This window comes from Toxotes jaculatrix, chromosome 1 (genome assembly GCF_017976425.1).
Source record: "Toxotes jaculatrix isolate fToxJac2 chromosome 1, fToxJac2.pri, whole genome shotgun sequence".
Classification (NCBI taxonomy): Eukaryota; Metazoa; Chordata; class Actinopteri; family Toxotidae; genus Toxotes; species Toxotes jaculatrix.
The window spans coordinates 8,607,564-8,624,885 of NC_054394.1; the positions used below are offsets into that span (position 1 = coordinate 8,607,564).

At 40.8% G+C, this 17,322-nt stretch overlaps 1 protein-coding gene across 5 annotated transcripts; it reads left to right on the forward strand.

The window, feature by feature from the left end:
• The first annotated feature begins 3,624 nt into the window (after positions 1 to 3,624).
• Positions 3,625 to 9,071, forward strand: nod2 (nucleotide-binding oligomerization domain containing 2). 5 transcript variants are annotated; one of them, XM_041043931.1, is made up of 10 exons: positions 3,625 to 3,712; positions 3,805 to 4,507; positions 5,044 to 5,170; positions 5,480 to 7,259; positions 7,418 to 7,501; positions 7,594 to 7,677; positions 7,795 to 7,878; positions 7,957 to 8,040; positions 8,289 to 8,372; positions 8,516 to 8,890. In XM_041043931.1, the coding sequence occupies exons 2-10, from the start codon at positions 4,022 to 4,024 to the stop codon at positions 8,709 to 8,711; spliced, it is 3,009 nt and encodes a 1,002-aa protein (XP_040899865.1). In that variant the 5' UTR covers positions 3,625 to 3,712; positions 3,805 to 4,021; the 3' UTR covers positions 8,712 to 8,890. The 5 variants fall into 5 exon arrangements, 4 of the variants coding, with proteins under 4 accessions (XP_040899865.1, XP_040899872.1, XP_040899882.1 ...); XM_041043938.1 differs by having other exon boundaries at positions 3,632 to 3,712; positions 3,911 to 4,507; XM_041043948.1 differs by adding an exon at positions 8,897 to 9,071 and having other exon boundaries at positions 3,654 to 4,507; positions 8,516 to 8,599.
• The last annotated feature ends 8,251 nt before the right edge of the window (positions 9,072 to 17,322 follow it).

Genomic DNA, 17,322 nt, shown 5'->3' on the forward strand with positions numbered 1-17,322 from the left:
CTTTGTCCCCTATCTTTTACACTGGAATGAATGGGAATTGGCAGCAACCAGTAACTTTTTCAATACACATCTGAGCATATGACTATTGTATTAAGAAATGTGCACATATCCCTTAAAATTGAATGATCATTTAATTGATATAAACACAAATAGATTGGTTTGTTTTGGTGGCTATTTAAATGTACATGTGCTGTTACTGTTTGTGTTGTTGTCACATGCAATTTATATTCCATGGACAAAATAAAGATTTTGTTTTGTTGACTTACTGATCTAATCTTAAATTTTATTATTTTGTTTATTATATCAATGCCATTATGGTACTTCTCTGTGTGAAGTACAGCTGTGCATTCTTTTAAAATTCATAATATCAAAAAATAAATAATTTCTGAACATGAAAGCTAGTTGGCTATGTATAACAACTTGCCTGTGGATTTACTTCAGAGTACAAAGAAGATGAGACATGCTGATTTGCCTCTGGGAGTTCTGAATCTCTGGCAAACCAATCAGTACACATACAGTACATCAGTGCACCTGGCCTAAAACTGAGCTCACCACATGTGCTTTTGATATCTGCACAGAAAGAATGCACAGCAATGAAATGACTGGAACCAGAGTATTCCGTCTCTGCTATGAGAGCGAGAGGGATCCAGCACCGAACTGGCACTGTTATTCATTGACGTACAGTTTAAACTGACTTGGTGGACAAGGTTATGTAGTGCTGGGCACCAATTTTAGAGGAGTACATAGAGCTGAACCCACTCCATATGGAGCAACAACTTTCATGCCCAATAAACTGCAAGCTGAAGAGGAGATCCTCCAGGCCAAGTTTATTTCAGACTGTCTGTGGTGGAAACATGAACACTTTCTCCTATCACTATCACTACTATCACTACTACTACTACTGCTGCTGCTGCTATCACTGCTACTATTATTATTTGGAAAGGCATTTTATCCTTGATGTCTTGTCCTTTTGACCTTACTAGTGAACTAGTGGGGCTAAAAATGGTTACTAGTTGAACTAAGTCAAAATGCTCACCAGTCACACTAGTTGCACCAAATGCTAATGAGGAGGTGGAGAAGAAGTGTGCATTGAAACTTCCTATTGGCTCTCAAGTTTAAAACAAAAATACAAACCAATCAGGACTCAGGATTTTGTCATTATCCTGTTCGCTTCATTTGCATGCTGTGTACTAGTTAATATTTTGGCCTGAGTAACTGCAACCACTTAAATAGTGGCTCCACATTGCTGCTTACATGTTAACTAGTCCAGGCTGACTAGTTAACTAGTTAGAGTCTATTTGTACCTTACTAGTGAACCAGTGAGTCTCAAAATGTACCACTAGTTACAATAAGTGTGAGCTTTTTTTTGACCCTACCAGCTACACACACACACACACACTCGCTCACTAGTGAATTATATGTAGGTTCAAGAAGAGTCTTTAGTTAAGTCCTGCCACTGATGTTTTCCTCACTAGTTAACCAGTGGAAGACATACAAAAGGCCTTCCATACTACTATTACTACACATGTCCAAAGATCTCTTTATTTGCAATGATGGAGTCAAAATGCATGAAGTTGGAGCCACATATTTTCCATGCTTTGACACGAAGTGTTAAAAATTGTGTTGTTGCAAGAGAGGACAGAAATACTCAGAAGTCTTTTGGGATTATATCTATACTTTTTATTGACAGTTTCTTATCTTATTCTTTCTTATCCATCCAAACTTGTTTGGACCCCCTACTGTGATTTGGATGACAGAACTCCACGTTAGAGCTTCATGCAGGATGCCTGACAGAGTACTCTGCATTACACTCCCCTTGGTGAAGTTGCCTGTTTCTTAGACAAGAAAAAGAAGAGGAAGGAAACAAAGAAACTCACTTTAGAAAGTATTATTCTTGTCTGTCTTTGATTACTCATGTCTGGATTTTGCCCCACAGGGCACAGTGAAGAAACTGTCACGTCTAGGAGCACAGGCAGGGAGGACCCAAGAGCAGACACACATGCAGGCTGGTGCAGTGAAGGAACTTTAGCGAGGCAAGAAAGTTTGGGCAGACGACCCATTGGCCACAAAGCTTGAGAGTTGAGGACCTTGGGCAGTCAACCTGGAGTGTGAACAAACAGGCTTCTCTGTTGGGTGGCAGTGAAGTTGAGCAGGAGGCCCCTAGCATGGGTATGTCCCCTCCAGAGGAAGAGCAGTAGTGGGTTCAGGACAGGCCAACAGGGGAAGCTGAGAACCAGATGCAATGGAGGCTGGCAACTGGAGCATCGGGCAGGCAGTGTGATAATCTGGCAGGGCATCCAGAGCTTAAGATGAACTCCCTGCTGTAGAAGGCTACCTCTTGGGTGAATTCAGGGTCCTGCTTCCAAGGGATTGCCAGTGACTCCAGGAAGTCTGGCTCTTCATTGAGAAAATAGTCTTTAGACACTCCCAAGTCCTTTCAGGTAAATGGCATGTTGAATAGGAGCTTGTCTGTTGGGTCCATGGTAGGTGAGATTATACTGTCATGGCTGGTGTTAGCACAGGCAGGGAGGAGCCAAGTGCAGACCCCCAGGCAGACTGATGCAGTGAAGGAACTTTAATCGATTACATGATGTGGACCAGGCTCACAGAGATGGTTGGACAGGCAGGCAGGTACAAACAGCAGGTAAGTGCATACAGGTACACAGAGACATTAGTAAAGTATCTGGCAACTGACTGGGGGAAAAGGGCTGGTGTAAATACTGGGGAGCAGGTGAGGGAAATGAGGAACAGGTGTGTTGGTAGGTGGGGAAGTTCCAGTGACTGGATAAGGAAAACAGGTGAGCAGGTGGATCTGGAAAGGGGAAGAAAGTCTGGGGCCATCTGGTGGGCGGGTAGTTTAGGACAGGAGGCCAATAAACAGGGCTGAGAAAGAAATCATGACAGAAACATAAACTAATCATGGTACTCAGGAGGGAGCTATAATAACAATAATGATAAATCATCTGACTGTCCATATAGTCAGCCTTGCACTTATTTTATCTTGACATCAAAGAGTCCGAGTAAGAAGAAACCACAGTATGAAACTGGTTCTAGGGTTGTGTTTAATATTCAGTTTTAGAAGTTTACATCAGATACACAGCTTGTAATCATTCAAGTTAAACCACTCACAATTAACTGTACAGAAATAAGAAATACATGTTGCAAAAAGGGGAACAATAATGCATATCAAGAGGGAAGAAAATAAAAGAAGTCCCAGCCTCTTGAGCAAACAAGGAAGGTTCATTTATGCAATAGTTCCATCAAGTGGTTGCATGAGCAAATTGCAGCAAGTATGGAACTACCAACTACCAACGCGGACTTAAAGGTTTACCATTTCAGAATATTTCTGCTGGTATTTCATGTTAATATGTAAAAATGAACTATTTCAATTCAATAATCCAAAAGCTTCTGCTTTTTAAAAAGCATAATTCCACTTTCCTGAATTCCTAAATGCAGTACAATACAGTGAATCAACTGTTGTATTGTGATATGCACATACATGTGTTACAGTGTATGGCAAATCAGTCCAGTTGATGTTGAAAATTAAATTCATTGGCTGACAGGACTCAGTTTCCATTTTACAGAAGGGACTTGGCAGCAAAACAAGTTTCGCTTTCAGTTGTGGAATGAGGAAGAGGCAAGTCTAAAGTGCAGTTTCTTTGCCCAAAGAACAGATGGAGGGGAGAAAGCTCTGTGAGGTGGAGACTCTAACGTGAGTGATAATTTTACAATGGTGCTATCGTGTGTTGGATGCCTTATCAGTTGAAGTCCCTTAACTTATTTGTGTGTTTCTACATGTCTTAGATGTGTGTGTGAGACTATACACAAAAATGATCAGTGTGTATGGATCAACAACAAAGAAAGCTCTGGTGTTAGTAAGGATACTGATTCCACTGTATTTGATGTAAAGGAACAACAAAGGGGCTGGTAGCAACACGGTGACATGTGACAGGTTGTGATACTGGAAGCAGCAGATGTACACTTGGATGTCTCTGAAAATGGAAACGGGCAGTCAGAAAACATGTTTATCCAGGAACTTGTACTGAAACAACGGACAGAGATACTGAATGCGCTGTGTAGCAGCGGGTCAGCTGAACATCTTGAAAGGGTTCTGGATATACTGCTGGCCCAAGGGGAACTCACATGGGAGGACTACCAGAACATACAAGTGCCTGGTAGGGCACTGTACACCAATGCCAGGCAGTTGCTCGACTTGGTTTATACAAAGGGTGTGGATACTTGTGAGCTCTTCCTTACTGCTCTAAAACTGGTCCTGCCAGAAGAGCAGGGAGCTGGCCTCTCCTTCTCAGGATGCTGTTCAAATCTAGAAAAAAAAGAAGAATCTCAGAACACAGCTACTCAAGCTCTTCTGACTGATAGACCGAGCCTCGTCAGCAAGCTACAAGGCTGCATTGACGGAGCTCTAGAGGCTCTGGTTGTGTCAGGACACTTCACTTCAGGGGACTGCAATGAAGTACGGCTTCCTATATACACCCCCTCTCAGCAGGTACTGTAAATAGCCTATTTTTATACACATTATTGAATGATGGCTTGACAACTTCCTGTTATTGTTCTTCAGCTGGTTTTTGCATTCTTTATTATCATGAAAATTTTTGCTTAAAACAATTTTGATACTAATATACAATGCATATTTGGATAATGCATTTACTCACCTTTCTGTTATGAGCTAAATAAGATTAACACTACTCATGTCTGTGCAGTAAATATGAAGCTACCACCAGCAGCCTGTTAGCTTAGCTTAACACAAACACAGGAAACATTTTTTTTGTATTATTTGTGCATTATTCTCAATACAAAGGCAAGGTTAGAGAATTTTAGAGGTGCTGGTAGGCAGACTTTGCAACCTTCAGACCGAGCCAGGCTTGTGGTTTACTAATGCTTCCTGTCTTTGCTTTAAACTAAGCTAGCTTAATAGTCAATTTCAATCTTTTTCTAACTCTCGGCAGGAAAACAAATAATTGCATCTCCCAGAATGTTCAACTCTTCCTTTGATGAATCTGTTGTCATTCACATGTCAATCAGGCGAGGCGTCTGCTTGACCATGTCAGATCAAAAGGAGAGTCAGCAGCAAAGGTGGTACTGCATTACATTCAGCAAAAGCAGGAATCTGGATCCTCATTGAACCAAGAGAAACGGACTCTTCCAAAAGGTATGTCATTATCACAATCATTCTGAAATGTGTCTGTAAAGATAACAGTAATAGGACCCAGCACAGACTATGTGCAAGCAAAACCTACAACAGATGCACATGGTGCTCTGTGTAAAACTGTGTAAAACATGTATACATTTCCTTTTAATGTGAAAGTTGTGGTGCTCCAAAACTTGAAATGACTAATTAAAAAATGTGAAAAGACCTGTTTACAGCATGCTGTATTTATATACAAATTTACAGTATGTATCATTTTACAGTGCTATGTAATTTTTGAAGTTTATCTTGTGTGTACACTTTCTGTCACAGAGTTTTTAAAGTATCAGAAGAAGCTGGTCAGTTCTGTGTCTGCCCAGTCCTGCTTTCTCAGTACTTATGGAGGGACCAGCCACATGTCCTTGGATGACATCTACACTGAAGGCCAGCTGGAGCTAGCTCACGACTGTGCTGATGTCCATGGACCTTTAGGCCTCGAGGACATAATTGGTACAGTGGGTACAGTGAACGAGGAGGCTGACACCGTGCTTGTATCTGGGGAGGCGGGCAGTGGGAAGAGCACCCTACTCCAGAGGCTGCACTTGCTTTGGGCTCGGGGTGAAGCCCTCCAGGACTTCATGTTCCTGTTCCCATTCAGCTGTCGCAGGCTGAACTCAGAGCACAGAGAACTGTCTGTCCAAGAGTTGTTGTTTCAGCACTGCTGCTGGCCGGACAGGGAGCAGGAAGAGATTTTCCAGTTCATCCTGGACCACCCAAATCTCATCCTCTTCACTTTTGATGGCCTGGATGAGCTCAAGCAGAGCTTTTCAGATGAGGACAGGCTGTGCTGCCCCACCCAGCGTGCACCTGTTCACATACTATTGTTCAACTTAATCCAAGGTTCCCTAATGAAGGGGGTATGGAAAGTGGTAACTAGTCGTCCAGAGGCAGTGCGGCCTTTGTTGAGGAAACACCTTCGCAAAGAGGTACTCTTGAATGGTTTTTCCCCAAGTGGGATTGGCTGCTTTGTGAGGAAGCATCACCGTGACCACACTGTGGCTGCTAAGGTTTTGGAGTCCCTACAGACAAACACAGCTTTACTTGGGCTGTGTCATAATCCAGTCCTTTGTTGGATTGTCTCACAGTGTCATAAGGAGCTGCTGGGCTGTGGAGAGGGCAGTCTACAAACAATCACAGACGTTTACCTAATGATCTTACAGCACTTTTTACAGCACCAAAGTCCCCTGAAGAGCACCATGGGGTTAGGTTGGCTTCAGGAGCACCTAAAATCAGTCTTGCATTTAGGACAGCTTGCCTTTGAGGGGATAGGAAACACCTGTTACATCTTCTCGTGTACAGAACTGGAGACATGTGGTGTAACTGAAAAGGATATCTGCATGGGCTTTCTCATTCAAAGCAAAGATATGTCCTCTGCTCACAGTAAACGTTATGAATTCCTTCATGTTACTATGCAGTGTTTCTTCGCTGCTTTGTACATAGTTTTGTCGAGTAACATTGAATATTCGACTATCCTTAAGCTCTTTGAGCCGCAGGACATGAGAAAGACGGGACTGAGCAGCAAATGCTTCGGGGCCTGCTTGCCCTCCACTGACCAACAAGAGAAGATTGTAAGGAGGGAAGCTACAGGAGCTGAAACACCAAATCTGCAAATCACAGCCACCTTTGTGTCTGGACTTCTTTCTCAGCGCCATCGAAGCCTGTGGCTCCACTGTTGCCCCAGTGCTATGATGGAAAAGAAGGCCAAACAGGTTTCGAGATGCTTGTCCAAAGTCATGCAGAAGCATTTTAAGTCTATACCTCAACCTGTAGCAGGGGAGAAGAAGAGCATGCATGCAATGCCAGACTTTGTCTGGGTTATCAAATGCATCTATGAGATGCAGGAGAGCAGAGTTGCTAAAGATGCTATCAGTAAGCTGGAAGTGGACCACCTGAAACTGACTTACTGTAACATTGGTCCTGTCGAGTGCACTGCACTAGCCTATGTGCTCCAGCATCTGAGGAACCCTGTAGGCCTCCAGCTGGACAACAACTCTGTGGGCGATGTTGGAGTGGAGCAGCTTCTTCCCTGCTTGCACATTTGTAATTCCCTGTAGTGAGTATGAAAAGTTTAAACTATTGTTGTTTATTTTCCTTTAAATTTTACTTATCTTCTCATTCCAGTGAAAAATTCTTCATTAAAGCATTTACTAAGGGCAGTAAGGCAGAAAAATAAATATTATGCTTATGTGTCCTATATTTTTCCTTTATCAGCCTCAGAAATAACAACATTACAGATGAGGGCATCCGCAAACTGATTGCTAAAGGTATCCAGTGTGACAACTTCCGGAAAATTGCGTATGTATTGTCAAGAGGATTAATAAGACCATCATGAAGTTACAAATGATATTTGAGCAGTTACCTTCCATGATCATTTTGTTTCTCTCTAGGCTCTTCAACAACAAACTAACTGATGCCTGCACACGGCACTTTTCTCATCTTCTGAAGATCAAGCAGGATTTCCTCTCTTTAAGGTCAGCACATAAAGTATTTTCTGAAGTCATCACATTTGGCACTAATATAGGTCTAAACTAAGAACTAAGTCTGTTGTGTGAGAGCAATAGCAAATGAACTTCTCTATTTTCTTTCAGGTTAGGCAACAATAACATAACAGCGGAAGGAGCAAAGCAGCTGGCAGAGGGACTGAAACTCAATCATTCATTGCAGTATTTAGGGTAAATATCTTCCTACAAAAACCCATGTATCTTACTGGTGGTGCATTTCCATTCACTAAACTATTTTTGTATTCTCAGGCTTTGGGGCAATAAGATAGGTGATGCAGGTGCAGAAGCCCTGGCAGGTGCACTAGAGAACAGCAAATCTCTACTGTGGCTCAGGTAACATTTGTTTTAAATATTGGCACATATTAGGTTAACTTAAGACAGTGTGGAAAATGTATTACAAATGTAAAAGTATTACAATATGCCATACTTATGTGTGAGGTTGCCTAATGATCACAAATGTTTATTTAATGTGTATATATGTTTCTGTGAGCTGCCAGACTTACATCTCTGCATATTTTGCTTATTGGCAATACATTGTTCAGCTTTAGGGTACTTAACTTTAACATTTTATTTATTGACAGCCTGGTGGGTAATGGTGTAGGGAGTGCAGGAGCATGTGCCCTCGCCAACATTATCAAGAACAGCACATCACTGGAAGAGCTTTGGTAAGAGTTGGAACCAACTTGTTCTTGTATTGACAAAGCACATGACATTTGTATTAACCAAATGGCTGATCTGACACTTGAGTGAGATCACTATACAGTACAGTAATATTTAAATTGCTCCACCTTCTCATTTCCTCTAAAAGGTTAACAGAGAACTGCATAACCAGAACAGGAGTGGAATGTTTGATTCAAGCCCTAGAGCACAATACTCATGTGAAATCAGTATGGTATGTGATGAACACTGAGCCACACACTCACAAATACAACGCCAGTGTTTTTTCTGTGGTTTGTACATATTCTTCATGGTTGTTTACATCCTGCATTTGGCGCAATGCATGACTGTGCTGCTAGTTTCAGTGCCTAGAAAAACTGTAGCTGTTGACACTGCATCCTATTCTGGGTAAACTAGAATATTACTTTTGTCTTCACTCCCTGACTCCCTTCATTTCCAAACTGACTGTTGATGCTGAATGTTATTGATATATTTTGTTTTTGTTTCTGTTTTTTTTCCTTTTACACTGCAGGTTGAGAAACAACGATCTCAGTTTGGAGGAGGTAGAGGAGATGACACAACGTGAATCAAGATTTATCTTCTGATTTTGTATTAAATTGACCAAATTGGGCTGTGTATTGCCTTAAGAACTGGTTCTATTTATTATAGAAAATTAAACTTAAAATTTAAATGCAACATTTCTGGTGTTATCTGAATTCACAATACATTTTCATCAGTGTCTTGGTTTCTTTTGTGGTGTAGGTGTAGGTGGTGATAGGATCACATACCACCACTACTACTAGTTAGAGGTGGCGGGGTGTAGCACCGCACACTATTGTTATTCTCGTTTCAGATTATAACATTCATCCACAGCATGTGATTATCTTAGAAAGTATCCCACACTGTTATATATTAACTCTCCCAGTGGTAAAAAAGCTATACCTCAACCAACAACTGTGTATATATATATATATATATATATATACACACATACTATTGTTATTCTCGTTTTACACTTAGGATTTCAGTTCGTAACTCGTCCCACACTGTTGAGTGCACACCAACAAATTATACATCAAAATGTGCGGCTCGATCAGACTCGGTGTGCCTGGATTTTTTTTCTCCAGAATATTCAGGTTTCACAACATAACTTGTGAAAAACTGCAAAAAAATTTCCCATAGAGAATGAATGGGATGGGGTAAAAAAAAGTCACAATTTTTCAGTGTTTTTCAAACATCAACTGCTCTGGCATACTTTCACCTAGAAACACCATTCAAACTTTGTAGACAAAGTAAATGTAGACACAAGTCCTGTGTATTCAAGGTGTGTTCAGCTTTTTTCCTAAGTTGTATAGTTTTTGAATAGTGATCCTTTAATGATCATGAGTGATTTTGGAAAAATTCAGAGTTTACATTGGGTGTGTATTGTGGAATGTTCCATCCTAGAGTGGCAGCTCACAATGTGTTTACTTTACCGGTAGGATTTGCGGTTTTTGAATAGTTTGCCTTTTACCGACATGAGTTGCTCTCAACTGCTCCATTGACTCCAATGTAAATCGAGAAGAGGATTTTTGGAGAATAGCAGAAAATACTCTTTTTTAAACTCGCCGTATTATCCCCCCCCCCAAAAAAAAAAAAAACATCACTGGTGTTCTTTAGGGTCTCGTGGCTTTGACGGTGAAATTTGTTTGGCGATATCATGTTTGGTTTTTGAATAAATAGCAGTAGTTTGACAGGCCCGAATTGGCCGATAATGAACCCCAGCTGTGAGGTGCTCCAAAAATTTCCCAAAGGCAAAACATCAGCATACAAGAAAACAAGAGAAAACAAAGTCCTGTGAGGATTCCAATGTCCTGACATGGTGCAGGCACATTGGATCCATTCATAGGATCAGACACATTATTACTGTGATTAGCAGTGATAACAGTAGTCATACTAACTGCAATAAAAGTCAAATATAAAATAGATAAAAGTAGTAACAGTAGCAGATTCAGTGGTCAGCAACTGCAATTGCAGCAAGTGCAATAAAAGGGAAAAATGCAAACGTGTTATTGTTTATGAACAAAAACCTATAAATCTGTGGCTCTGAACATGGGGACAGGACCCAGGAGGGGACCTCAGCCAAAGGTGGTGAATGACAGCCAATAGTAGTTTTTGCTTTTGTTTAGTTATTTGCACTTTTTTTAAAATTTGCCCTGTTGATATTATTTTTCACAAAAAACTGTGTAATGCAAGCAAATTATTTTTTTATAGTGTTGATATTGTTATTTTGTTATATTGTTATTGTATATATATATTGTTAAAATCTTTGTCCTGTGTTTAATTATGATCATAATCAAAATCAACTAATTGAAAATTGAAAATCATAAAATCATTCAATGATCATGAAAATTCTAATTTTCAATTTTCATTCAAGTTTGCATACTGCATTCACTTCATACATTATGAGGCATTGCTCCACCCTACACTAAAGTAGATAAGCTGTATTGGTATGGTTCCTAATACATGACCTGTGACATTATGGTCTGGCTCAATTATCACTGGCCAATCATTAGCCAATCAGAGATGACGACCCACCTGGTTGTTAGAGGCGTGGGACTTAAAAGGGGCAGGTGTAGGCCGAGGACGCTAGACACAGTTGGACAGGGAGACGCTTTGGTCGTGAGTTCGTTCAAATATGTGAAATACTGTTATTCATCAGGTGAAGACCCGGGACTTTGAGTCAGTGTGTAACCTGATAAAACCGGACGCTGAGCCGTGTGTTGGAGCTGGTTTCAGCTCGTAGTTAAGCTAAACCACGGTACCACTGCGACCACCAGGCGCTGCACCGAGTCCGCCATTACCACGCCGCCTTGGAGGATAGGAGAGCGCGTGTGCTCACAACCGCGCACACGCTCGCGCACACAGCCTCAGTGCGCGTGTCTACATGGCACTGCTCACCTTGGACAGACGGTTTGGAAACGGCTTTCTGGACTTTATACGAAAAGTGAGTACACGCAACATTTAAATCCACGATTTCAGACGAGCCCCAACGAGCGCGCCAACGACATGGTTCCGGAAACAGTCACAGTTTACGGTGCCATGTTGCGCTGGTGCCACCTGGGGTTATGTTTTAAGGTGGAGCTCACCTGGTTCTGTAGTAAATATTCCTTCAGTCTTTGTGGTTTGACATATTTAAATTCTGGACCGTGATGTGGTTCATGTGGTAAAGATAAAGGCTGAATATGACACGCGGGACAGCGCAGCCGCACAGAGATAATTAGGCCTCAGCGGCCTCCTCAGTTCACGTTAGTAAACCCTTAGTTCACCTCCCACATGCTCAGGTTATCAGGGGTATGTGGAGACAGGCCTGTAAGTCCTCAGTTGGACAGAGAGACAGTTTTTACCCACATAAACCTATTAGTTATATTAGAGTCCAGAGCTGCAGGTCAGTGCACGCGGACTGTGGCAGTCTCAAGCGCACATGCTCCTTTGGCTCACAGGTGCAGCAGCGACCTGGGTGAAGGTGAGCCTGAGGCTGTGGTTTGCTCTGACTGCAGCTGCATCACAGTCTCCAATGCGATCAATAATTATGACAAGAAATGATTATTCCCTGATCAGTCTGTGTGTATAAAGCTTCACACAGATGGATTTATATTCAGTGAACTGATGTCCACAGAGTGTAAGAGTTGGACAGGATCAGTCCAACCACCAGTCTTCACAGATGAACTCTGACCTGCAGACTCAGACTGAGCTGGTTCTTCTTCTGCTTCTTCTTTCAGGTCCACAAACAGATCAGCATGAGAAGAAATCAACAAGTCGTAAGTGAAGTTTTTATTCTGCTGCTGGTGTGTGTTTGGTCGGCTGCTGTGCTGACCTGTCTTCTGCATGCACATAGGCGCACACACACACACACACACACGGCGACTATGCCAATCTGTCTCACCCTCTTTTTCTTTCTGTCTCACACATGGCCACCGTGCCATAATTATTACTGTCCGCCTGACCAATCACCCGTCTGTCTATCCCAGGGGTCGGCAACCTTGAATACTCAAAGAGCCATTTGGACCGTCTCCCACAGAAAAGAAAACACCCGGAGCCACAAAACCCTTTGACATCTAAAATGAGGATAACACTACATATATCTTTTATATATCGCATTTACTTTTTTTTTTTTTTTTTTTACCTGTATGCTTTGTATAAAAAAAACTATAGTGTGATGCAGCTATGAAATCAGTGAACTGCTACAGAGAACATGAAATTTTATTTCTGCATGTAATAAAAACATTTTGAACTCTGAAAAAAAGATGCTTGGCTAATGCTTACTTTCATAAAATACTCATTGTCTATTTGAGTCCTTCTTGTATTTATGAAATAAAAATCCAAACTTAAATTATCCACCTGCAGTGAACCAAAAATGCCATCTGCTTCTGTGTTCTGTCATCACTTTATCAAGTTTACTGCAGCATGCAGTCAGCTGTCAACCTGAAAATGTTGCCACCGGGCGTTTGTGACGCATATTTTGAGCGACAAAAAATTAAAAACGCTTTATTTTAATGTTACAAGATCACCGTAATCCTCAAATTTAGAATTACATTTAAAAAAACAAATGAACTAAAAAATACATTTAAATCAAATACTCATTTATTTTCCAAAGTCACAGGGAGCCACAGCAGAAGGATGAAAGGGCCATATGCTCTGGAGCTGTGGGTTGCCGACCCCTGTGTGTGTGTGTGTGTATATGTGTGTGTGTGTGTGTATATATATATATATATATATATATATATATATATATATATATATATATATATATATATATATATAAACATACATATATATATATTTTTTTTTCTTCCCTCCTGTCTCCACGTGTTTCCCTGTAAATTTTTTTTATTCTGTTAACCTTGTTAATCCCTGGTGATAACTTCTCTAAGATTATCATAACTGATTATAAGGACAAAGACTTTGACGATGACTTGCATGTATTTTGACTGGTTATTGATAATTGGTTTAAATGTAATTATTGAGAGAGCATTGCTGTTCTGATCTGATGAATTGGTTGTAAATGTGTTTCTGATGTTGGCTTTCTTAAGCAGTTTTTCAGCCCATGGATCATGTTTTATGAATGCATTTAAAATCTGTATTGGCATCTGAGATACATTTGTGATCACTTTTTTTTTGATATTGAGTAAAATCATTGTTAGGTCACTAAGTTGCTAAGTTTTCCATCAGTAAATGGTGGAGGTACATGGGCAGGTCTGATGTAGATAGATTGGGGATCCTCCAAAGTAAGAGATGTTGTTTAATAGTATTCAGCCTGTGTCCTGAGCATAGTTGCATTGCTGTCCATCATCACCACCCAAATTTTGATAGAAGCTTTATTGTACAGGGAGGATGAGTTGGACTTTGAGATCAAACACTGACTCGTCTCGCTCTGCCAAGTTTTGTTCCAAGGGGAGACTGGAGTAGGACCTTTCTGGGTTGAAGTTGGTGTGGTGAGGAAAAGTTTTGTGATTCTTACGTCTTTTGGTGTCAATGCATAGGGAGGCCTCCCGGCAGGGGAATTTTTCTCGCTCCTGTAAAGCGCTATACACGGTCAGTCGCAGACTAGATTCAGCGCAGTATCAAGCAACGTGGGGTTATTTGGGTCAGGTGTAAGTGTACGTGGGTTCTTATTTATTTATTTATTTATTTATTTTTTGGTGGTGGACAGGGTAAGGGCCTGACAGAGAGATGACTGAGATAGCTCAGGTGACTGTAAAGATGCACCCAGTTTGGGTATATTTGCTTCATTTTCCATCTAGTGGTGATGATGAACCACAGTGAGATGTGTCATGTTTACCAGGTTGAACAATAATGATTAATTTGCTCCTTCTGAGCTACGTGCTATTGACATACTTGAAGTTGAACACCTGAATCCAAGCCCTGGACCTGGAGAAACTGTCTGAAAATGTGCTGGTATCTGTGTTTTTTAAAAGAAATGGTATCTTCCAAAAAAAAAAAAAAAAAAATGCAGGTTGAAGTCAAAGGATTTTTTTGTCCCTTGTATTTTTCTCATTTAATTTTGTCACTTGGATGAAGAAAATCTTGTACTTTATAGTGTTTAATACTTTGGGTTGTCTTTTATTTAGTGCTCACATTTTGGCAGTAATTTGGTGTCATTAACAGGATTCAATTAGCCAGAACTTCTCTATTATATAGTGAATAAGTCAAACAGTTGACTCATATGACCTAAGATGTGATACTAATATGACATAGTGCTGTTGTAAGTAGTTATTGTTCATTTAGACTGTTGCTGACTCCGTCTTAAAGCTGTATTTTTACCAAGTGTGTGATTTTATGAGTGAATTTCAATTCTGTATTGGCATCTGAATTAAGTGTATGTTTAACAGAAGAAACCATAGCAAATTATTGTTTTGACTTTAGGTTCTTATAATATGGGATATTGTGCTGTTTCCAAGGTTACCATTCTCAGTTTGTACTGTTCGGTATTAGCTGTTATTGTGCTCTCTCCTTATTGTTAGCTGATGCTCTGTGTCTTTTCCAGTTTCTGGTCTGTCTGTGTTGAACTGCGATAAGTATGTTCACGATATAACTGAATGTGATGTAATTAGAGACCCAAAGTAATTTGTTCATATTTTATTTTATTTTATTTTATTTAAATCACACACACACACACACACTACTATTGACATTCTTCCATCCTTTATCCTCCCTAACTCCTCTTAAGATCTCCTACTAATTTCTTTTTCTCCCTTTCCTAACCCCTCTGTACCCCCACCCCCATCTATCCATCCTTTCTGTATTCTTCTACCCTCCCTTCCTTCTTTCTTTCCTACAGTGATTTTTCCATACTAGCCCATTTTTATCATTCCTCTCCCCTCTGTGAATCGGACCCTTTTCTTTCTGGCCTACGCTCCCTCTCTTCTTCTCCCACCCCCTCTTCTATCATTCTTTTATTTACAAAGGTCATGAATATATTTTGGTTTCCGCTTTACAGTAATAGTACAGACAATGAATGGGACAGCACACTGCACCACTCTCGCGGTTTCCCACAGGGGAGTTGTCTAGTTCCATAATTTCTCCATATATTTGGCATTTGTTGATTCTATCCACACTGTGCAATTTGGCCTGTGAAAGTATTCTCATTCCATTAACATGTTAAAGGACCAATGTGTAGGATTTAGTGGCATCTAGCGGTGAAGTTGCAGATTGCAACCAACTGAATACCCCTCCCCTCACCCCTCCCTTTTCCAAACACATAGAAGAACCTACTTTGGCCTTCAGGTAATGTAAAAGAAGAAAAAGGCCCTCAGTGGAGCCAGTGTTTGGTTTGTCCATTAGCCCTTAACAGTCAGAAGACACATTCCCCTTCAGGAACAGGAAGTCCAGATAAGTAGGAGCTATCCATTAGTTTCTGGCATCTGGTATCCAGGACGAGGAAGAGGAGCTTTACCTGAGAGAGGAAGCACTGTGAAGTATCAGATGTGGGTCATGTTTCACAACAGGCCAGTGGAAATGTGCTGGATTCTGTTTGATAACAATGTGGCTTTAAAACTAGATCCATGTTTGCACATAGAGAAGCAAAGGTTACTGGTTCATATCCACTGACATGATGTTTGACACATTCCCCAGTCACCTCATGAAACCTCTCCTATCATGCTGCGGTCACAGTCCGTTTCCAAGCCGTTCTCAGACGATAACAGAAATGATGGAAGTGGGAGAGTTTACAAAATCCTATTAAGTGTCTTTAAGTATGAGAGTATTGTAAAATATGTTTAAATGATTGCATGGAGCTACAAATGGGCAATTTCCAGACAGAAACACTTTATGAACACATCCATTAAGCACTCCTAACTTTTAGTTATCTCACTAGCTTAGTTGTTAAAGAGCAACAGAGGAGGAGTATTTGTAGAAACACTTTACCCACTGCCTGTTTAATTGTAATAACAAAGCTAAGGTGCAGGTGAAGGCTGCTGATCCGGGGAAGCTCGACAAGACTTGCACGTTTGTTATGGCCACACTCAGTGTTCATTGTTAAGTGGCAGCTTTGTACTTAACCCTCACATTACCTGCATTATTAAACTAATACATGAAAAATGTTCTTCTATACATTGTGTATTGTACATAAGAACACGCTTCTAACTCTTTTCTGGTTCAATCGTGTGAATGAACTGCAATATTTGAGTCAATTAGAAAGGACATACAAGCTACAGCCTCCTGTCTGCCAGTGCTGCTTGTGAACTGTTCATGAAATGTAGTAAACGTATTTCCTTATGTCATTCCTGCTCAGCCAGGACCATTGGACTTCCACACTACAGAGCTACATGAACAGCTGGTTGTATGAAAAGTTAACGATGTAAATGTGCAAGACTGACTGACGATTTCCACCTGTTAATTAGTGGTGCTGTGCTAACTATTGACATTCTTTCATCCTTTATCCTCCCTAACTTCTCTTAAGGTCTCCTACTCATTTTATCCATCTTTTCCTCACTTTCCTTTCTCCCTCTGTGAATCGGACCCTTTTCTATCCGTCCTACACTCCCACTTCTTCTTCTTCTTCCACTCCCTCTTCTATGATTCTTTCATTTACAAAGGTCATGAATATATTTTGGTTTCTGCTTTACAGTAACAGTACAGACAATGAATGGGACTGCACAGCAGACCGTACCGCTCTCGCGATTTCCCGCAGGGGAATTGTCTAGTAATAATATTATTCTAGTTTTAATTAAGTATCATTTTGGATACTTTTATAATTTAGTGTTGCTTCTTTTATTTTAGTCAGTATTCTACAGTAAATACCCCAGAGACCCACTGACAGCATCATTTGCCCTGGACGCTACATTTCAACCTAACTATGTGTTCTGCCGTTCATGGGAAAACCCCACAGAGTGGGACATTTGTATAGACACAGTAAACAGCCAATCAGTGCCTGAGAACGAAGCGCACGACCAATGTCCGTCGGCGAGTGCAGCAACG